This window comes from Sparassis crispa (genome assembly GCF_003851025.1).
Source record: "Sparassis crispa DNA, contig_000005F, whole genome shotgun sequence".
NCBI lineage: Eukaryota > Fungi > Basidiomycota > Agaricomycetes > Polyporales > Sparassidaceae > Sparassis > Sparassis crispa.
The window spans coordinates 945098-966268 of record NW_020939752.1 but is presented as its reverse complement, the minus strand read 5'-3'; the positions used below and the strand labels follow the sequence as shown (position 1 = coordinate 966268).

At 50.1% G+C, this 21171-nt stretch overlaps 8 protein-coding genes across 8 annotated transcripts; 4 read left to right on the top strand and 4 right to left on the bottom strand.

The window, feature by feature from the left end:
- Positions 1-2348: 2348 nt before the first annotated feature.
- Positions 2349-3066, bottom strand: SCP_0603490 (hypothetical protein; the record flags this gene model as incomplete). Its single annotated transcript, XM_027759482.1, has 2 exons — positions 2349-2472; positions 2522-3066. 2 exons carry the CDS (start codon positions 3064-3066, stop codon positions 2349-2351), a joined length of 669 nt encoding a protein of 222 aa, XP_027615283.1.
- A 635-nt stretch (positions 3067-3701) lies between these two features.
- Positions 3702-5590, top strand: SCP_0603480 (hypothetical protein; the record flags this gene model as incomplete). The annotated part of the gene is made up of 5 exons (XM_027759481.1): positions 3702-3941; positions 3990-4375; positions 4429-4557; positions 4608-4714; positions 4767-5590. The coding sequence occupies 5 exons, from the start codon at positions 3702-3704 to the stop codon at positions 5588-5590; spliced, it is 1686 nt and encodes a 561-aa protein (XP_027615282.1).
- A 1561-nt stretch (positions 5591-7151) lies between these two features.
- On the top strand, positions 7152-7849 carry SCP_0603470 (hypothetical protein; the record flags this gene model as incomplete). The annotated part of the gene is made up of 3 exons (XM_027759480.1): positions 7152-7205; positions 7264-7514; positions 7570-7849. The coding sequence occupies 3 exons, from the start codon at positions 7152-7154 to the stop codon at positions 7847-7849; spliced, it is 585 nt and encodes a 194-aa protein (XP_027615281.1).
- Positions 7850-8889: 1040 nt separating this feature from the next.
- SCP_0603460 (hypothetical protein) lies at positions 8890-12183 on the top strand (the record flags this gene model as incomplete). Its single annotated transcript, XM_027759479.1, has 10 exons — positions 8890-9251; positions 9302-9635; positions 9698-9955; positions 10256-10352; positions 10434-10459; positions 10513-10766; positions 10821-10998; positions 11048-11403; positions 11454-11787; positions 11851-12183. 10 exons carry the CDS (start codon positions 8890-8892, stop codon positions 12181-12183), a joined length of 2532 nt encoding a protein of 843 aa, XP_027615280.1.
- Positions 12184-12733: 550 nt separating this feature from the next.
- On the top strand, positions 12734-14366 carry SCP_0603450 (hypothetical protein; the record flags this gene model as incomplete). The annotated part of the gene is made up of 5 exons (XM_027759478.1): positions 12734-12957; positions 13012-13189; positions 13238-13593; positions 13644-13977; positions 14040-14366. The coding sequence occupies 5 exons, from the start codon at positions 12734-12736 to the stop codon at positions 14364-14366; spliced, it is 1419 nt and encodes a 472-aa protein (XP_027615279.1).
- Positions 14367-15023: 657 nt separating this feature from the next.
- Positions 15024-16044, bottom strand: SCP_0603440 (Calmodulin; the record flags this gene model as incomplete). The annotated part of the gene is made up of 8 exons (XM_027759477.1): positions 15024-15041; positions 15100-15110; positions 15168-15248; positions 15440-15712; positions 15808-15840; positions 15893-15904; positions 15964-15970; positions 16030-16044. 8 exons carry the CDS (start codon positions 16042-16044, stop codon positions 15024-15026), a joined length of 450 nt encoding a protein of 149 aa, XP_027615278.1.
- Positions 16045-16341: 297 nt separating this feature from the next.
- On the bottom strand, positions 16342-18096 carry SCP_0603430 (hypothetical protein; the record flags this gene model as incomplete). Its single annotated transcript, XM_027759476.1, has 3 exons — positions 16342-17600; positions 17655-17739; positions 17791-18096. 3 exons carry the CDS (start codon positions 18094-18096, stop codon positions 16342-16344), a joined length of 1650 nt encoding a protein of 549 aa, XP_027615277.1.
- A 1465-nt stretch (positions 18097-19561) lies between these two features.
- SCP_0603420 (Peroxiredoxin) lies at positions 19562-20783 on the bottom strand (the record flags this gene model as incomplete). Its single annotated transcript, XM_027759475.1, has 7 exons — positions 19562-19607; positions 19659-19813; positions 19874-19995; positions 20057-20191; positions 20251-20305; positions 20407-20559; positions 20619-20783. 7 exons carry the CDS (start codon positions 20781-20783, stop codon positions 19562-19564), a joined length of 831 nt encoding a protein of 276 aa, XP_027615276.1.
- Between the last annotated feature and the right edge of the window lie 388 nt (positions 20784-21171).

Below are 21171 nucleotides of genomic sequence, written 5' to 3'. Positions count from 1 at the left end.
TGATGCAACATCACTCTCTACACGTACCACACCTTCGCACTACCCTGGTGAAATGTCACTCCACTATCAACCTGGGGCAACATCTATCCTCATCGACAAATCTCAGCCTAGTGTAACATCGCTCTCTCGACGTGGCACAGTGTCACCCTCGACATGGACCATGACATCGCTGTCTCCATCTGAAGTGACATTGTGTCACTCTCTCCGAATTGCACACCCTCGCAGCCTAAATGAGTCTCAATCAGTAAACTGGCATACAGGACAACACATCCTTTTCAGATTGGATGTGCAGTATATATCTTCTCAGTCCCCAAGTACTTACATCACGAAGCCGGCACACAACTGACACGTTGCTACTACCATATGTCAGATCTGAGACGCCGCGACAGAACCACCATCAGGCAAGTAGACATTACTTACCTCATAGTCATCCACAATCTGCAAGATGTCAATGACACCACGAGAGCCTTCCCTGAATGACGAAACCCTGAGTAACATCAGTCCGCATAACATGGAGCCAAAAAAAAAATTAACATACGTGCATCATATCTCAGCTACAACCAGCGAGCTGCCATGGCCACCGACAACAACACCTGTCGCCATTCTGTTAGAACACAGTAGGACAAACCAACCGATGACCACTTACCTCGATCAGAGCTCAGAGCAAGAGACCAACCGACGTGCATCATATCTCAGCTGCAACGAGCTGCCGCGGCCACCGACAACAACACCTGTCACCATTCTATTAGAACATGCAAGAACAAACCAACCAACGAATACTCACCTCGATCAGAGCCTGAAGCAAGAGACCAACCAATGAAGACATACCTTGAGGGACAAGAGGGCCCTCCCAGTGAAAAGTGGGCAATGATAACCACCGGTCATGATGGTCATGAAGAGAGAAGGGATACAAAGGAGGACAGTCTGATATAGTACCTGGATGAAGGTTCAAACTCTGCCAAATCATGTGAAGACCTTTTCACGTGCCCCAATCAAATGACCAATCAGCAAGTGGATAAGTGTCCTACTGAAATTCTGTCCAAACCAATCTAGGTGGCTCGAACGGATGAGAAGTCACAAGCTGTTAGAATTTATTGTGGATGAGTTGGTAGGTTACTAGTGTATGTAACACTAGCAACTATAAGTACTTGACTGATAATAGTGGTGCAGAACAGAGATTGTGAGTAAGGCCAATCGTGACGCTCAAGTACGAAGTCCCAATCCATCTAGATCTGTGGCGTGAGGTTTCTGTGCTCTTCGCTGCCGTCCCTCATGATTGCCTTCTGCTGTCCAGGTTTCTGGAGTAGAACTCATCGATCATATATTCTGTGTCTACACTACCGCATATTCATACACTGGAATGGTAATCCTCCATCACGGTGCGCCTCGTTATACGCAAAGATCCCTCTGCACCTGATGTCTAATTCCTTGCTGAGGCAACAGATTATCTTCGCCCCCCATTCCAAATACAGCTCCCCCAACTCATCTTCTCATGTGCTGTCACTGGCGCTCCTCCATGCTGCGATCCGCGTGCAGAGCTCCTGTCGTGCACACTCAGCTCTGGCGTCCCACCCCTCTTCCTCCTGCCAGCTCTCGTAGTGGCGCTCCTGTCCCCGTGCGACCATCTGGTCCCACTGGAACAGATGGATCTGTTTCACTATGCCTCGCAAAAGCTTCAAGGTCCAGGTGTGGCTCGGAGGGTCAAAGGTGTATGGATGCGTCCATAAACTGAGGTGGGGGCTTTCCGCAATGACTGATCAAAACTTCAGTGGGAAGTCATGACGCGCATATTGCATGAAGATCGGCAGCATGTCAGGGAGTGACTCAGTGAATGGTGTGGTGTAGAGTTCCTCGCATGCAATGTATTGCCATCAGTTTTGTTGACTCCTTGTGCTGTGGCCTCTATACATGGTGTGAGATTCTGTGTAGTATAGCAATGATCCTTGCGTACTTAGCTGACTTATTGTATACTTGTTTTTGCTTATGGATGGCGCTTTTTTTAGCATTCTGTGTGAAGTACTTAGCACGCCATCCCATCAAAAGAGGTTCAGAGTGAGGCCTGGACTGCCAAAACCCCGGAATTTGAAGTATATTTCAATGCTCTTACACGTGTTTCGCAAAAAAGTATGCATTTTATAAAATCACATCGCGATTGTCCATAAACGACGCAGGAGTGAGGGATATAGAATGATGATGGAGAACGTAAGTACAGCGGCTGTAGTATGCAAGAGTATTTACTTGCATATTGGCACTACCAAGAAGTCAGTCAGGTGAATATTCAAGACAAAAAGACAACATCAACTGGAGCCCGACCCTGCCACACATTGACACGATGTCAACAGCACCCATCAAACCACCTGCACAGTGCCATGGGTGAGGGCGGTGTTGAAGGTGCTGATGGCCGCAGTGTACGTAGGGTGCCTCTTGCAGAATGCACCCGAAACACCATGCATGTATGCAGCAACAAGGCTCCTGGATGAGACATGAGTAAATATTAACACAATGTGACAAAGGAACTTACCAGTCGGTGTAAACTCTGATGATGCATCCACGGGTGATGCAATAGAACGGTGCAATGTTATTCAGCTGAGCCGGATATGGGAGATCAACTCCCGATGCGGCTGCAAAGCCAGGGGGTATATCAAATCCAGGAGCCACTAGAGGAACACCAGGAACTGCCAGACCAATGACACCCACTGGAGCAATGACCACAGGAGCGGCAGGGCTGACAGGGATGGCAGGGCCAGGAGCGGTGACTGTGGGAGTGGCAGGGGCATGGGGAGCGATGACTACAGGAGCGGCAGGGGCAGGGGGAGCAACGACTGTGGGAGCGGCAGGGCCAGCAGGAGCAATGGCAGTGGGAACAGCTGGAAGGACACCTGTGTTTGCAGGTGCAGTGAACACCGGCGCAGCAGCAGCAGGAGTGGCAACGATGGGAGCAGCGACGGTGGCAGTGGGAGCAGCGACAGCCACGGGGTGCAAGTCGATGTCCTCTTCATCGGAGTCCATGATGAACTCGCTGTTATTGTCAACAGGGTGGGTCATTCCCCTGTCTCCAAGGGCCATGACAAGCTCAGTGACGAGCTCAGCATTGTCTGTTAGAAGGTTAGTACTTACACATGCTTAAGGATGAACTTATGACTTACTGTGCCTGGGTTGTCGACATTAACAGAAGTTATCTGTTGACAAATCAGCATCATCTTGTGAGCAATGTTCGAGGTACGTACTGCTTTCATATGCAATGACCCATGCCAGAGTGTATTCCAAAGCGAGTCGGATCGCCGTCCAATCGTATCCGGAAGTCGTATCGCAGGTTTGGGCTTCTGGAGGTGATTGGGGAACCTTCATCAGTGCAGAGATGAGACTAGTGAGAGAGACAAGAGACAAGAGAGGTGAGTGCAGAACTACCGACATCGACGAGTTGGCCACTATTATATAACGTTCAGGACAGGGACATTCGGTTAGCCCAATCAAGGCATTGTTGAACAGCTCCGTCCAGCATCAACTCATCAGGGCACTTCATGCGGTGTCATGCACGCCACTTAACCTACAACTGCCACCCACCACGCATCAAGTACATGCTCGCAAAGTCACTTAACCTCAATGTATTCAGCCCCAGCTCATGGACGCACATCAAATACTTGTCCAGTATGTCTTTTCCCACCTCTTGTCTTCATGAGCTCACCATCTGATGGCACTTCATGATGGCTCCACCGACATGGGCCAACACTACAGAGTTAGAGTGGCTGCAAGAACAGTTGCCACGCTTCCTTGACCATCAGAAGTGCAAGAAACTACAGACCTTCTACAGAACGTTGTTCACCGAATGGGACACACAGTTCCAGGAGTGTGCCCATCTGTTTCCGGCCATCAATCCGATGGTGCAGCTGACACCAGAACAAGATGCAGAGCTGACACAGGCCATCGCGAAGCAGCAGAAGGTGTGTTCATACTAACACCCAATTAGAATGAATCTGACATGGATATAGCAACTGTATAACTGGTATAACAATCGCAAATCAAAGGGATGCTCTGCTGACAAGACCGCGGCCTCCATCCTCAAAAACTTCATTCCGAAGGGTGCTGTCCTGGTCAAGCATCTTCCACAAGTTGTCGAAGCATACTCACACAAGTATTACAAGGAGAAGATCAAGAAGGACATCGACTCGGAGATCAAGGAGAAGAACCTCAAAAAGGGTGAGGCACTGCCCATCGTCCGGTGTTTGACACAGGCAGCATATGATGCAGAGACGCCCGAAGTTAAGGCAGAGATCATTGCAGATGTGGAGCGAAAGAAGGCAGAGCGTGAGGCTGAGGAGGTGCAGACTGAGGAGGCGCATTTGCAGGGTGAGTATTCTCCCGCAGAATACCAAAAGTACGTTTTACATTCAACTCTCTCCATGCTGCTCACCTCACGTAAATTCACAGAATGCTGGACTGTATGCCGGCTGCATTCGATCAATTTCTTGGTGCAATGTCGAAGTCGACCGGTTGGCGATTCTCAGTATTCGGGGGAGGACCTAGTCCCGAAGATGGAGGGAACCTCCGGTCGATGGTGTAAGTCATTATCTCTTCGTGCTTACAAGGCTATACTAATGACACATTAGGTTCCACTCCGGGGACAGTTCAAGTGCACTTAAGTTTAGTGACACCATACCTGACTTTGAAATGCAGTTCATGGAGCCGTTCGGACAGTTTATGGCGATGTCATATCGTGAGTTTTGCGTGTCCTCTTTATGTTCAGCATCGACTAACTTGGATATCAGCTCTGGCTGACCATCAAAGGCATGCACTCTCTTCATCGCTCACTCCAGGCTCATCAGAGCCACCTCCGGAGGTGATCACGCTCAATCTTGAGGACCTCCGCTACACGATGGAAGACAGTCCCGATGCTGAGGACCCTATTACTCGTGGTCAGGCATCCTCAGGCCCATCGCCCAGCCAGGATCAGGGCACACCAGTGTCCGACACTGCATCGGCAGATGTCAGCAATGCTCACATGCCTGTCACAACAGTGGGACCACCACCGTCATCTGAGGATGGGCGTCCTCCCACAACTGTTAACGATGCTCTCCAGTCTTCATTGGCTCCTTCACCTTCCATCCCTGGTCCTGCTTCACCCGTTCCTGCATCTTCCCATTCCCAAAACCATCTATCCGCATCTGCAGATGCCGCACTGCCATGGGCACCAAACCTGGCAGCCTGGCAGTTCGACATCCCGGCACCTGCATTCGACCTGGACACAGACCTCCAGCCAATCTCTCTTGACAATGCCATGCTTGGCATCGAACTGGATTGGATGGTTCCCATCAGTCCTGTGACAGGTGCACTCAATTTCCAGCCTCTCATGCACGTTGATGCACCATCAGGTCCCGGTAGCAGTCAGCTGAACGTTGCTGACCCTGGCGTATCATCATCGAATACTGATCCAACCTGCTCTCCTATGTCTGCATTGCGCTCTCCCTCATACCCCCAGTTACTGCCGGAAGCCCCATCTTCCCCTCTAGTTCAATCCACACCCTCGTCGACATTGCCATCTGGCTGCCTCATCTCCAGGAGCTGGATCTGTTCCATCCTTGTCGCTGCATGAATCATCTTCGATATCACCATCTCTGGCTGATCTGACTGCATCTTTGTTGTCTCTGGCTGCCAACTTGCCCTCTTTTTCAGATGAATCTGCACCTACACCATTGACTGTCCTCCCTGTACTGACAACCGCTGCTCCATCGGCACGCATAGAGGTGGCCAGCTCGGCTGCAGATGAAGATGCGACTCCAGTACCAGTGCACAAGCGCTGTCCAGCTACTCGGAAGCACCTTAACTCTGTCCTTCCAGCACTAACAGAAGCAGCAAATGCGGAAATGGAGTCTGGTACTCCGTCTTCTAAATCAGGCCATCCTGCTCGAATGCGCGTTGCACCCAAGCAGGCCAATGCCAATTGGTCCCGCAGTGGGAAGCAGCAACCCATCGTTGCTGCAGGATGAGAGAATAGAGAATCTGAGCCCGCAACATTGCGCAGAGGGAAACGGGTTGCAGATGGGCAGCACAGGTATGTACAGTTGGTTATTCATAGTGTTGATGGTACTGACGTGTATGTCTCAGTGGGCCGGTGATGAAGAGAAAAAGGTAAATGCATGACACAAGTGAGATAGCGAGCGCAAGTAACATAGCTTTGGCGATGGTAACAGTCCTTCTTGGTGATTTCACTACTGTTCGTAGTTTAGTACGTCTTCAAGTAGATACTTTCAAGAAAGAATATATACATTTGCCGACCGTGCTCATTGTAAAAAGGCATGCAACTTTGAGTAATTCACGCAAGGCAGATGTGCCTACAGTCATACTTAGTAAAATTCTCAGGAGGCTGATGTATCAATCTTCGGTAGATACAACAGGCACAGGACACTTAGCACGGCAGGCCATGCGTGATACATTAAAATACAATGACTACCACTAGCTGATACATCATCCTTTGTACCATAACTTGTTTACAAACTTCAAACCGTGAAGACATTACATAGCCGGCATTGAGCAGACTGCCTACGGTCCGGCAGGAACAAACACAGTGAACACACCTAAGAATGAATGACAGGCGCACAGCATACACGAGAGAGACAGTTAGGGTACAGTTTAGGAGCAGGATAGCGGAGCCAACGAGCAGGAGCAAAAAGCGGCAGCCAATTATGAGAAGAGGCGACGGCCAATTAAGAGAAGAGGCGGCGGCCAATTATGGTAAGAGGCGGCGGCGAAGGAACCGGCGGGACCAGATCCATATCTAAGATTACAGAAGCCTCATTGTGAGATCAGATCATCGATAGATCCAGGGGACCGGGCCACGCAGCCGAAGCTATCCAGAAGAGGAAGAGCAGATTGATTTGTCATACGCGCAGGCTGATATATCAGAACCTGTAAGCTCGAGCCCATTGTGGCTACTACTGCTGTTGTATCAGGTATGAGTTAAACTTATCATTCTTTGATATATCAATATGACATATAGGCCTGACACTCAGGGAATATGCCTTATGCCCTTTTTGTCCTTATGTCCTTAAATAAGGACCATAAGTCCATTTAAGTTATTTAAGTGTCCTCTTAAGGAAAAGTGGGGTTTTCCTGATGTACAATCCTAGTACACCCTCCGAACGACTGCCCGAAATATGCCACCACGCGCAAAGGGTTCTGAAGGACGGTCTAATGCTCCTGTACTTCCGGTGAGTTCCTTAATCATTTCCACAACAGAATAACATCAATAGCGCATCAGTGCTATAGACCATTACGGCGACTCGCCCCAGTTTGGAGACACAACGGGAACCCCCGGAGAGGGTCACCGTAGATCCGTCGAAGCTCGGACACAATGCAGCTGTGAAAGCGAAGGGAGCTCCCAAACGCGAACAGAAAGCCACGCTGAGAAATGAGCTCTTTAAAGAAATTGGAATCGAGGCGTGGTTTAAAGAAAATGCTATCCCGTACGATTTTACACCCACGAAGAAGAGTTCTAGGAATAATTTCCTCACAGCTAGGTCAGTCTAACACTTCTAGAAAGGTTCATGAATCACGAGCTAATCCATCCGGAAGTAATGTGTCTCAGAGCCAATTGGAGAAGGTGTACCGTTGGACATTCTTCAAGGGACGTGCTGGAGAATCAGCACCCTTGAGACTCGTCATGGACAATATCGAGGCAATTCTCTTGGATAGAAAGAGTCACTGCGTTTTTGCCCTTATGTCTGGGTGCAAGATACCCCCATGGATACGTGGTATAACTAGGACCTGGGCTACGCCGCATAGTTCTGCATATCAACCCCCAAGCTGGGTTACCAAGCTTCAAGTGTATCTTTCACTGTGCGATCCCCTGTAGTGAACAAGGTGATACGTTGGCTATGCCGCGCAGCACGTAGTCACTAGCAGTCTAGAAGCTACAGCATACACTTCCTAGGCTACAAGAAATATCAAACTTCAGCTATATTGGCGATGCTCCATGGCTACCATCAACAACACCCGTCTATTCCATTATATACTAATAGTAGATACTCCTGATGCGCTCACATCCCCTACTGCATACCTAATCACACCTGCAACAGAATAGACTTTGCATGTCGATCTTCCGATGGGGTTTGCGACGCAGTCTGTTTCTCACATACCTGTCACGAGAGGTGTCAATGGAGCATCCCAACTTTGGACAAACACAAGAATTGTAGAGCACATCGCATGTTCAGCCATGACCCGAGAGACCAAGAGCATGCAGAGACCATGTCATGGAGATAGAAGGCAACGCAGCACTCCTCGCTCTTAAGGTGACGGCGACGGCACGCCAGAAATATGTTTAGACAGCGGTCAACGGGCCAGTGAATCTGTGGATGGAAGGGCGCGGAACCAGCACGTAGTGTACGCCAGGTGAACTTGACCTTGGACACGATGATGCGCTTGGGCCGATGGAGGCCTGAACTTAGCACTAGTTATATGTACGTCAAGCTTGAAATCGCTACGTGGAATAGCCAATGTAGCTGGTGCAAGGTACACCAGAAAGCCTGTATAGAAAGGAGCACAGTGATGTAGTATAGCTCACGTAGCAGATGGTCGTAGATAAGTGAGATCGTGCACCAAATGCGATGCATAAGCTATGTGGGCTAGCACACATCTTTCACATCAAGATTTATGACATAGCAGTGGGGGTCACAGCTATGTTCGCTATCTGCCCTACTCCGCCTATCTTCACATTGCGACTTCGGCTACCCATCAAACTATGTATTCTATCTGGCGTAGCCTATTCGTAGCAGACCCCCTACTAGAACGGCGAAAACACAGTGAGTGTCGCCCGCAGCGGCATCATCAAGATACCGGACGTGTGGCTCGCAGTAAGACATATTATTATATTGTCTGCATTTATTGAAACCATACATGCAGGATACAAACATCGGGATTGATAACCCGAGCCCATTTCAAATGCTCCGTAAAGCCCTGCTTTTCTACCTAGAGTATGCCAACAAGGAACATATCAAGTATCAAGGTTCACATAAAACCACGCCTCCTCCCTTTGACCTCAAAGGCAACCAGGGTACCAGTGATAAGTCAACACTAGATCTGTCCCTCTATGATTCAGACAATGTGCATGCTTCTGGAGCTCTAAGCATAGAGTGGACCATGTTGAAGCTTCTCGCATTCCCCGGTGCTCCAAACACAATCTCGGAGATGGACGTAGAACGCCACATTGGCTCTATTCTTACAGGAATATTCAATGTTCGAGGATGCACCAGATATTCGTGAGTCTTCCGCTTTATTAACGGTGTCAGTTTCTTCATACACACCGCAGGTCCACTACCTTAAAATATCCGACTATACTGGGTTGCTTTGGCTCCTACCCGCGGCCTCACACTGCCTGTCAGATCTCGGCTGAACAACTACCAGGGATCAAGTTCTGTCGTCCCCTTGTACTTGCAGGAGAGGCGAAAAAGCAGCAAAATTATGTGCCTCAAGAAGATGCTCCATCAGGCAGTGCCAATCCGCATGGTAAGCCGCAGGTAAGGTTACCGCGGCCAGCGTCACAACTTGCGTGGGCGTTCCAGCCTGCACTAGAGCTGTTCATCGTGGAACTGATCACCAAATACAAAAATCCCGGTGGAAAGACTTGTAAGGAAGAATGGGATGTGCGTCTTTGTTCCCCAATATTGCCATCGTTGTCTGGTTTGACATTTACGTGATTCCACAGCCACTGGCATACGCACCAATCCCTAGTCATATGGTTGTATTTGGCATCGTATACGACAAGGACGGCCTCGTCATCTATTCCTATTCGCCCACCTACAAAGTTTTGGATGGCAAGGTGGAGTGGATGTTTGAATGTCGGCAGGTTTCAACTGAATATGAAGATTGCTTCAATGGCGACTATACAGTCTACAAGCGAGCGCAACTGTTTCGAGCATTGCTCGCTGTCGTCACTTGGAGTGACCAGTTGACAACGCAGTGGGTGAATGATCTGTCACTTCCCCCGATAATAGCTGCTCTGGACAAGAAATGGGAGTCCGTAGCCTTTTGATAATTGCTTACCCATTCCTGTGTCTGTTATGATTGTATTCGTGTACGGGTAAACTTGCAATACATTGTGGCGTTGTTGTGACGGCCCATCCTAGGTTAGTACTTGAACGAGCTTCACCATCATGCCTCAGGAAAGACTTGATGTTCGCTCTGCATGTTCTCCTCACTTGCGAAGGTCCTTCGTCGAAGCCCCGACTCTGAAGACACTCTACATTACGGGAGTAGACTGTAGTATGCACATTACTGGCTGGTAGTTGATACCTCGAGCTCGGTTACCGTCTCTTACTCCTCACTTATCACCGGCTCTCCGTTTTACTGCTGCTGTGACAGTGAGTCTTATGACCGGTTCGCCTTTTCACTATCCTGGCAGACCTTCTGAACATTGCTTCTGTGTGCCATGGGCTCCGAAGGACTATCTAAGGCTGCTAGCCTATCGGTGAGTCACCAGTGACTTGCAGTAATTAACTTGCTCGACTGAATAGCATCAAGACCTTATCGCGCAGTGTGATCACTGGCCCCAGCGAGGACATGCTGGCTCTCCCGGAGCGGGTCATCGTAGATCAGTCGAAGCTTGGATATAAAGAAGCTTCCGAAACGAAAGGAGTTTTCCCGTGGCAGGTGGTGCAGTCGGAGCGGAGGAATGCACTTTCCGAAGAAGTTGGGATGAAGATGTGGTTTGAAGATAACGGTATCCCATACAACACTCAACCTACGATGAAGGGTTCGGGGTATCTTACAGCCAGGTTAGTCCAACACTTTTGATATATCCATGAATCGCGAGCCAATCTGTCCGGAAGTAATGTGTCTCAGAGCCAATTGGAACAGGTGTACAATTGGAAGTTCTACAGCAATTACATTGGGGACTCCAGTCAACGGATCGGCCAACTCGTTACAGACCATATTGAAAGACTTCTCATCGTACGAGCAAGTTCTGCGCGCAGCGGCATCATCAAGATACCAAAAGAGTGGTGTACGGTAAGACATATGACAATGTTGTCTGCTTTTATTGAATCCATGCATCCAGGATACAAATGTCGAAGTTAATGAAGCAAGCCCATCCCAAATACTTCGTAAGGCCCTGCGTCTCTACACAGAGTATGCCAATGAGGAACATATCAACAATGAGATGCCCTTGCCCCCTCCCTTTGATCTCACAGGTGACCAGAGCTCAAGCGCGGAGCCAGTGCTGGTAACGCTAGATCTGAGCTTGTATGATTCGCACAATGCACACTCGTCTCGAGCTCTAAGCATGGAGTGGACCATACTGAAGCTTCTCGCATTCCCTGGCACTCAGGACTCAATCTCGGAGATGGACGTAGAACGCCACATTGGCTCTATTCTTACGGGATTATTCAATATTCGAGGATGCACCAGATATTCGTGAGTTGTCCGCTTTATTGACAATGTCAGTTTCTTCATACACACTGCAGGTCGACTGCTTTGAAATATCCTACTGCATTCGCCTGCTTTGGCTCCTACCCACGGCCTGATGCCGCCTGTCAGATCTCAGGTAAAGAACTGCCGACCATCAAGTTCTGTCGCCCCCTCGTACTTGCAGGGGAGGCAAAAAGGCGGCCAAGTCCAGTACTTCAAGAAGTTGCTCCGTCAGGCAGTGCCATTCCGTCCGACGAGTCACCGGTAAGGTTACCGCGGCCAGCATCACAGCTCGCCTGGGCGTTTCAGCCCACGCTGGAGTTGTTCATCGTTGATTTGGTGACTAAATACAGAAACCCCGATGGAAAGACTTGGAAGAAAGAATGGAATGTGCGTCTTTGTTCCACAATATTGCTATCCTCATCTCATTTAACATTTCATGCCATTCCACAGCCACTGGCAAAGGCAAAGGCGGCGATTCCCGGTCAGATGGTTGTATTTGGCATCATATACGACAAGAACGGCATCGTCATCTATTCCTACGCTCCCACCTACAAGGTTTCAAATGGCAAGGTGAACTGGGGTTTTGAGTGTCGGCAAGTTTCAACTGAACACGAGCACTGCTTTAATGGCGAGTACTCGGTTTACAAGCGAGCGCTGCTTCTTCGAGCATTACTTGCCATTGTCAGTTGGAGCGATCAGTTGGCGGCAAAGTGGGCTCATGATCTGACCCTTCCTCCGATAATAGCTGAACTGGACGAGAAATGGGGGTCTGTTGCCTTTTGATGATTGCTTATCCATTTCTGTGTCTGTTATGATTGTATTCGTGTACGATACAGTAGTATGACGAGTAAAGCAATACTTTGTGGCGTTGTTGTGACATCCAAGGTTGACACTAGTACTTGGACGAGCTTGAGTCACTCACCATCATGCCGCAAGATCCGCTGGAGTACCAACAGTGGATTCAGGAAAGACTTGATGTTCGCTCTGTTTTTCTGGCATGTTCTCCTTACTCGCGAAGGTCCTTCATCGGAGCCCCGACTCTGAAAATGCTGTATGTACATAACCGGGGGAACTGGCTGGTAGCTGATACCTCGAGCTCGGCTACCGTCGCTCACTCACTTATTACCTCTCCGATTTGTGACGGTGAGTCTCACGACCGGTTCGCCTTTTCACTGTCCTAGCAGACCTTTTGAATAATGCTTCCATGTTCTAAAGCACGGTCTAAGGCTGCTAACCTATCGGTGAGTCACTAGTCGCTTACAGTAATTGACTCGCTCGACTGAATAATATCAACACCCCATCGTGCAGTGTGAAGACCTGCCCGATTGAGGACATGCTAGCTCTCCCGGAGCGGGTCATTGTAGATCACTGGCAGTCTAAACACAGATATAAGGAAGTTCCGGAATCGAAAGGTACTTTGTCATGGCCAGCACAATTTGAGCAGAGAAATGCGCTCTTTGGGGAGGTTCGGATCCAGAATTGGTTGGAGGACATTGGCATCCCATATGATATGAAACGGAGGGTGAAAAGTTCGAGAAAGAGCTATCTTACAGCCAGGTTGGTCTAACACTTTGGATAGATTCTTGAATCACGAGCTGATGTATCCGGAAGTAATGTATCCCAGAGCCAATTGGAGAAGGTGTACAGGTGGTCGTTCTATAACTCTCACGTTGGGGACTCGAGTCGAGGGACCGGGTCTCTTGTTACACGCCATATTAACAAGCTTCTAATGGGAGAAACAAGTATTGCATGCAGCAGTAGCATCAAGATATCGGAAGAGTGGCTTGGAGTAAGACATATCACGAAGTTGTCTGCATGTATTGAAACCTGCATCCAGGATACAAACCTCGGAGTTAATGAAGTGGGCCCATCTCAAATGCTCAGTAAAGCCCTACTCCTCTACCTAGAGTACGCCAATGAGGAACATATCACGCGTCAGAGCCCACAGAATCCCCAGCCTCCTCTCTTTGATCTCAGCGCTGACCAGACCGCAAGCGCAGGGCCAGCGCTAGATCTACGCTTGTATGATTCGCACAACGCGCATTCTTCTAGAGTTCTAAGCATGGAGACGACCGTGTTGAAGCTTCTCGCATTCCCCGGCATTCAAAACACAATCTCGGAGATGGACGTAGAACGCCAAATTGGCTCTATTCTTACAGGAATATTCAACATTCGAGGATGCACGACATATTCGTGAGTTGTCCACTTTATTGACAGTGTCAGTTTCTTTATACACATTGCAGGTCTACTGCTTTGAAGTATCCTACGATACTGGGTTGCTTTGGCTCCTACTCACGGCCCGACGTTGCTTGTCAGATCTCGGTTGAACGACTACCAGGGATCAAGTTTTGTCGTCCTCTTGTACTTGCAGGGGAGGCTAGAAGGCCACAAAATCGTGTGCCTCAAAAAGATGCTCCGTCAGGCAGTGCCACTCCGTCCGACGAGTCACCAGTAAGGTTACCGCGGCCAGCATTAAAGCTTGCTTGGGCATTTCAGCCCACACTGGAGTTGTTCATCATGGATTTAATAACCAGATACGGAAATCCGAGCGAAAATACTTGGAAGAAAGAATGGGATGTGCGTCCTTGTTCCACAATATTACTAGCCTTGTCTTGTTTAACATTTCATGCATTCCGCAGCCACTGGCGAATGCAGCGATTCCCAGTCACATGGTTGTGTTTGGCATCGTATACGACAAGAACGGTATCGTCGTCTATTCCTATGCTCCCACCTACAGCGTTTCAAACGGCAAGGTGAAGTGGGGTTTCGAATGTCGGCAAGTTTCCCCTGAACACGAGTATTGCTTTAATGGCGAGTACTCGGTTTACAAGCGAGCGCTACTTCTTCGAGCGTTACTTGCTATCGTTGGTTGGAGTGAGCAGTTGGCAACAAAGTGGGCCCATGATCTATCGCTCCCTGCGATAGTAGCTGCTCTGGACGAGAAATGGGAGTCGGTAGCCATCTAATGATTGCTTATACATTCTTCTGCCTCTCATGATCAAGTTATTCCAGTAGTGATGACTGGTTCGATAGTAGTGTTGGCAAATCGGTAGCGTTGTTATGAGATGCACTTAAACGAGCCTGACACGGCTGAAGCAAGATGAGGGCAGCATCACTATACGAGACCTGCTGGATTAATGGGCACAGAACGCACCGGTGGTAGTCTGATATAGCCTGAGATCGAGGAGGTACCCAGCACAAACCTCAAAAAGAGACGCATGCGTGCTGTCTACGTCGCGAAGAAGGAATGAAATCTGCGTCCAGGCTGTACACGGCCCAGCGAGAAGGTTAGAGGGACGGGAAAAAGCCGAGCGATTAAAAATGGTCTGCGCGGGTAGGAGAAGGCGGCAAGCGCGCATTGGCATAAAACCACGAGAGGTTGCGAGTAAAGCATGGCAGGCATCCGGCAAAGATCAGGGATAAATACGGAGACAAGTGTCGAAGAGAAATCGGGTGGAGAGCGAGAACAGTGGCGGGAGAAAACAACAGAATGTTGAAGTGAGAAGCTTAGCAGTGAATATGAGCAAGGGTACACAGCTTCAGGGCAGTACACAGTTCCAATGGAATTTTATGATACTTCGCTAATCGTACCGGCACCCGCTAGACAAATGGAGAAAGGAACATCACTTCGAGAGCATCATCTGGGGGTACAGGTCCGCCTGAGCAATTTCGACAAGCTGAGGGTACGGCAGAAATTACCTTCACGAATTCTGACACAGCACTGTCAGTTCATGCAAGAATATATAGCAAGCGCAACATAGACGTACCGTCATAGTTGATCTGACCGTCGCCATCAACATCAGCCTCACGGATCATCTCATCAACCTCGTTGTCAGACAGTTTCTCCCCTGGACAGAAATTCGGTCAGTCGGACGTTCACCATACGATAGATCAGGACTAGGAATTATCCCCATAGACGTCGTCGCCAATATCCCAGAATTTTGGAGTTTTTGGGCCCACGTTTCGCAAAAACTTGCCCCGGCAACGACGTTCAAGGAAATAATTGAAGGTTCTGATGGAAATTACTCAGGGTACACACCGAGGTTGGTCATGACATGTCGCAGCTCGGCTGCGCTGATGTAGCCATTACCGTCCTTGTCGAACACCTTGAACGCCTCCTTGATCTCTTCCTCGCTGTCCGTGTCGCGCATCTTGCGGGCCATCATGGTGAGGAATTCGGGGAAATCGATGGTGCCGTTCCCGTCGGCGTCGACCTCGTTGATCATGTCCTGCAGCTCCGCCTCGGTAGGGTTTTGCCCGAGTGAGCGCATCACGGTGCCGAGCTCCTTGGTAGTGATTGTGCCGTCACCATCTGCGGTGGGCATAGGGAGGGGGTCAGTCTTTCCGTCGAGAAAGACACGCAATCGCACGCGTGATTTGACGAGACGGTCAAGGGTATAGACGCACCCTTGTCGAACAGCGAGAAAGCCTCCTTAAACTCTGAGGACGTGTCACTACACAAAAACACGGTAGACAGCACCTGAACGCGTACCAGAAATCTGCTCTGCAAAGAAAGGATCGTTCAGCATCTCCTCCCTCAACCTACGTCGTACGATAACATACCTTCGGACTGATAGACAGAGCAGGTCGTCAGCAACGGATAGGGCAAGGGGCAATCGCACGACGCACCAACTGATCGGCCATCGCGCAGGTGGTGGTAAAAGGAGAGTCTTAGGGTGTTGCTGCTGAAGATGGTGGTATAAGAAGGGGAAAGAGGGCGTTGCGATTGCAGGAGCTGTACGATGCGGTGAAGGACCACTTCAGTGGCTATATTGATGCTACATCTCGGCAATCGCCATGCTAATTCATAGATCTTCCTCCTATCGTCCCTAAGTAACGACTTCTCGCATTCCAGAAAGATGAAGGAAAATTTCATCATACATAGGATTAGATTTTCGAGCTCTCAGGAGGTATGTATAGAGTAAGGGAGTCGCGAGTCCGTCAATCCCACTCATCGTCATCTTCTTCTTCCTCGTCGCTATCTCCCAACTTCTTATTTCGCTCCAGTAGCGCGGCAGCAAGAGCAGCGGTCAAGTCCCCTCCGCCTCCGCCTCCGCTTCCGCCAGATGGGGCGGGTTCTTCAGAGGCAGGCGGGGACGTAGATCTCGCTGCCCCAGCTGAGTCACTCCGATGACGGAGTATATGGACGCCTGCGCCCTGGATCGACGCCAAGAGGGCATCTCGTCCCTGCTGAGGTGCAGGAAGGGGAGCAGAACCTCCACCGCCAGGCGGAGGTGGAGGTGGAGGGGGCGGAGGGGCACCTCCAGGGGGAGGGGGAGGGGGAGGCGGTGGAGGGCCGCCTGCGACTGGAGGTGGAGGAGGTGGAGGCGGTGGAGGCGGTGGCGGTGCTCCGTGTCCAGCGGGAGGTGGAGGAGGTGGGGGTGGGGGAGGCGCGCCGTGTCCAGCGGGAGGTGGAGGCGGAGGCGGTGGTGGTGGCGCCCCTCCAGTGGGTGGAGCCGGGCGAGCAGGAGGAGGGGCGGGAGGTGCAGCTGAAGGCCGAGAAGGCGGAGGAAGTGGTGCCGGTGGTACTGGGGCCGGACGAGGGGGCGGAGGAGTAGGAGCAGAGGGAACAGAAGGAGCAGAGAAAACAGGGGGAGCAGGGGGAACAGCGGCCACAGGGGGAGCAGGGGCCGCAGGGACAGGGGGAGTAGGTGGCCGACTTCGAGGGGGTGGAGGGCGCGGAGCCGCGAATGACGGCCGAGCCGGTGGAGGTACCGTAGGAGGCGCGGGTGGGGGCACTGTAGGAGCCGCCGGAGGTTGAGGAGAAGGCGGCGGAACACTACGAGGAAATGGCGGCGCACGCGACGGCGGTGCAGGAGGAGGTGCGGACGGAGCCGGGGGTGGTGTGAACGTAATACTCTCCTGCTTCTCGTGCAACGTGCGTCGCGGCGCCGGTGGTGGCGGAGGTTTCTTCTTGGCTTGAGGAACTGGAGGCGCTACATTTTTCTGCGCGTCGCGGACGAAGTCCTTAATAAAGTCCATGTTCTGCTCCAGCACATCGCGCGACACGCCTTGACCCTCAAGCTGACTGAGAAAATCCTGCCACGACGGGTCGACATTTGTTGAGGTGAAGCCCTTCTGAGCATCATACCCCATGTGTGCAACATGTTTAAAAGAGCCTGCGGTGGGGCCGGAAATCATGGACTTGTCGATCTTTCCGCCCTTCACTGTTTTCTTTTTACTTGAAGACTTGGACTTCTCTGTAGAACGAGAGAATTCAGTGCATACAAATGAGAGGTTAACATGGGTCACACCTCCGCCCATCTTCCGGCCCGTGAGCTTCTTGAAGAACGTCTTCGCTTCATTTTCGTCAGAAAACGCAACCCCAATCATGCATTCCTACATGGCCACAAGGTCAGTACGCATAGTGCCTATCAGTGAGCCACTCACATCACCAGCGAATGTGTGGAAGAATGGCCTGTCCTGGAAGTAGTCGAAACCCTCGTAGAGTTCATGCTCCCACATCACTCCTCGCGTTCCTATCAGATCCACCATTCGAAGGTAGAATGCATTGCGACTGTTATCCTTGACTATCACCAGTCCACCCTGCAATCCTGCATAGGACCATGAGTCGGGCTGGGGATATGCATAGTATATCCGTGCGAGAGCCGCATAGGATATCTTGTTGAAGGAGTTAGGTACGGCAGCCTTGATCTTTGACTTGTCGTCGCTGGATAAGGTCGTTTGAGCGGGCATTCCTGTCAACCAGATTCCTGTACACAGCGCAAGGGACATGCACCGGCAGATTCCGAGACACAGGGTAGGGGGAGGGGGGGGGCCTCCGAGGCCCTTAACCGGAAATTATATATATATATTTAAAACCTGCATAAAATATCCTAAGCACCATGTCGGTCGGAAGGGGCCAGCAGTCTCACGAATATAAGTTGTGGTGAGCACAGTCCTTTAAGCTTTAATTGTTTTCATTACTCTAACACCAACATCTCAAATCTTTAGCTGTTACCCTCGAGTCCCACGGGCGAGCCATCTACCTATCAGCTGGACGGTCCTGATCTAGCGTTGCGGGCTCAACCTGTGACCAACCGGTTGGATATTCCTATTGATCCTAAGCTTCTACCTGAGAGCGAAAAGGATTTGGACATCGACATAGCAACCCAGCACTCGACGGAGCCAGTAAACTCGGACTCCCACGAGGAGACGTTCTGCTGGTGTCAAGGTCCTGAATCGGGAGAGGCAGTACATCTGGCTGTAAGCAATGGGTGTGTTGACTTATCATTATTTTTCGTCATTGCATCTCACGTCCGCGTTATCCTGCTGTCAGTACCACTTTGAATGTGTTGACCTCCTGGAGCCACCGAAAGGCCCATGGTTTTGCATGGATGAATGCCATGCAAAATATCAGAAATCTCATGCGCACAAGAAAAGGAGAACAATGTATTGATCCGCGTGTAGTTACAGAGCTATATTGATAGTATATGCATCGAAAAACCTTTGTCTCTACTCTCCACGCGAAAACATACAGAAACCTTCCATATATGGACCGTGGGAAATTCCCACGGGGGGAGGGGGGGGGGGTCTCAAGGGTGCTTAACCGGATTTTCTGACCCTGTGTCTTAAATCCGATTTATGCATGCCCCTTGACACAGCGCGAAGAAAACAACCCAGCTTGACAGTCACCTGAGCTGCGCAAGTTGGAGGACTTGGGATACCCGTTATGGTGGTCGATAACCCCTTATTGGAGATATTTCCAAATTAATCATTAGTACTTCCACTTCAAGTTATTGAGGCGCCTCCCAGGAGCATCACACTTGTGGATCGCGACAGTAATAGGTATCAGATGCTAGACATTAAAAAACGAGCAGGATGGTGATTCAGCTGCGGAGTATCCCAGGGATTAGCCGCAACGAAAGTAAGTTATTTGAATCATCGATCGGAACATTGCAAGTTGAGAAGTGCAAGCTTCAAGCCCAAGACCGAGAAGGAAAGTACTCATCGGAGGAATTTCTGCTGGATGGCTGTACAATCCCTGACATGGACTTCCGAGCGTGACCACTGGCTCCACACAAATAGGCGGAACGAAGAATTGGCAGTAGCATGGCTGGTACGATTGACAATTCGAGGATTACGCGAAAACAAAAGAAAGCGTTCAGTGCAAAAAAACAGTATTCGACCGTTGTATCACCTCATCGTCGTCGCAATATGATCATTCTGCATTCAAGCCCTTCACGAACTCAAGAGCGAGCCTAGGACTGCGAAGGGACATGTCAGCTCGAATGAAAAATATTAGTTCCCACCCTTACCTGTCAGCCGGCTTCACGGGCATCTTCTTGTCCACGAGCTTCCCACCTTTCTCGAAGATAAAATGGCTACGCTTCGTCTTGCCACCCTCCCCTGCTCCCAAAGCGCTAATTAAGACTCGCTTTGAGTCCGAAAGGAGATCATAAGGCAATTCTTTCTGTGGATGCAGAACATCGGCAAGGTAATCAATGAAAAATCAGGGTATTTCACGGCGCACCTTAGTCTGCCACTTTGTCTGCGCAGTAGGACTGTCGGCACTTAAGCAGTAAACGTCAAAGTTGTGCGACGTAAAATCGGGGTAGATATCTCGGAATCCACATGCTTGGGTGGTGCAACCCGCTAGAACCAGATACAAGCTCCATCATCGTCGGTGTGAAGGGTGTGTGCGGCCACAACTCACGGGTATCAGCCTTGGGTACAAGGAACAAGATAACACCCTTCTCCGAGGCCATGGTTGACACTTCTACATCTTCGCCTTTCTCATTCTTTAGAACGAGAGACGGCAAAGAGTCTCCGATATCAATATGCGCTAGGGCTGGAGATTTGAAGAGACAAATGAGTAAAGCACGTCTTCAACATTCGTGCTGTCCGCACCTTGAGCAGCCTCTGGTGCGTCAGATGCTTCAGTAGCAGCCTCTTCAGCCTTGTTCTATAATGACACCGTTAGTTTGAGCATGAACGGGCGAGTGTAGGAAATTATGGAAGCATTCGTAACGTAGAAAGCCAACAATTCCTCCGAATCATGTATACCTTTTTCAACACTGGGCTGTCATCGTCGTGCTGCTCAGCAGTCCTCTTGTTCGATTTCTCCCCAACCTTCTTGGCAGGCTCATTGACCTCGGCCTTAGGCTGCGAGGAAATTCTGGTTGACCGTCTCGTCGGTTCAGAGGATCCTGCAGAAGACTTGGAAGCCCGAGGTGGCATTCTAGCGAAGTGTGGATGGATGAAGAGAGTGCGTGTACCTGGTGCGCTACAGCGGACTGTAAGTGGGTGCCAGTGACCACGCGCAAGCTAACACCGCGTCTGACTCCTCTCCCACTTCCTCTCAGCAGAGAGTAGTATACAGAGCCCGGATGACGTGCGCAGGACGGCTTCACGCCACGCCGAATCATGTCCGCCAAAATCATCGGATTGTGTTTGTGGACGCTCGAGACAAACCGAAACCGTTCGAACGACCTCAATATCGAGTTCTTCGAGATGGAAGGTCGCCAACTAATCATCACCAGTACTAAACTATGCACTATTAGCGAATCTACACTTTACTGGATGGCAAACGTGATCAGTAAGCGTAGATGTGTCTACGGTGATAGGTCCTGCGTCCTGCACACGGAATAGAAGTATAAGCAATAGCACGGAATGGGTATGCTGAGCTAAGAATGTGTCAATGAGGGTAATAATAAGATGCGGGGATATCCATGGGGTCAGGACAGAGCGTACATGTGCAGAGATGGGTCTGGAGAATTCAAGTGAACCGGCGATACTATGCAGATTATTGTTATCAGTAGTAACGAAAAG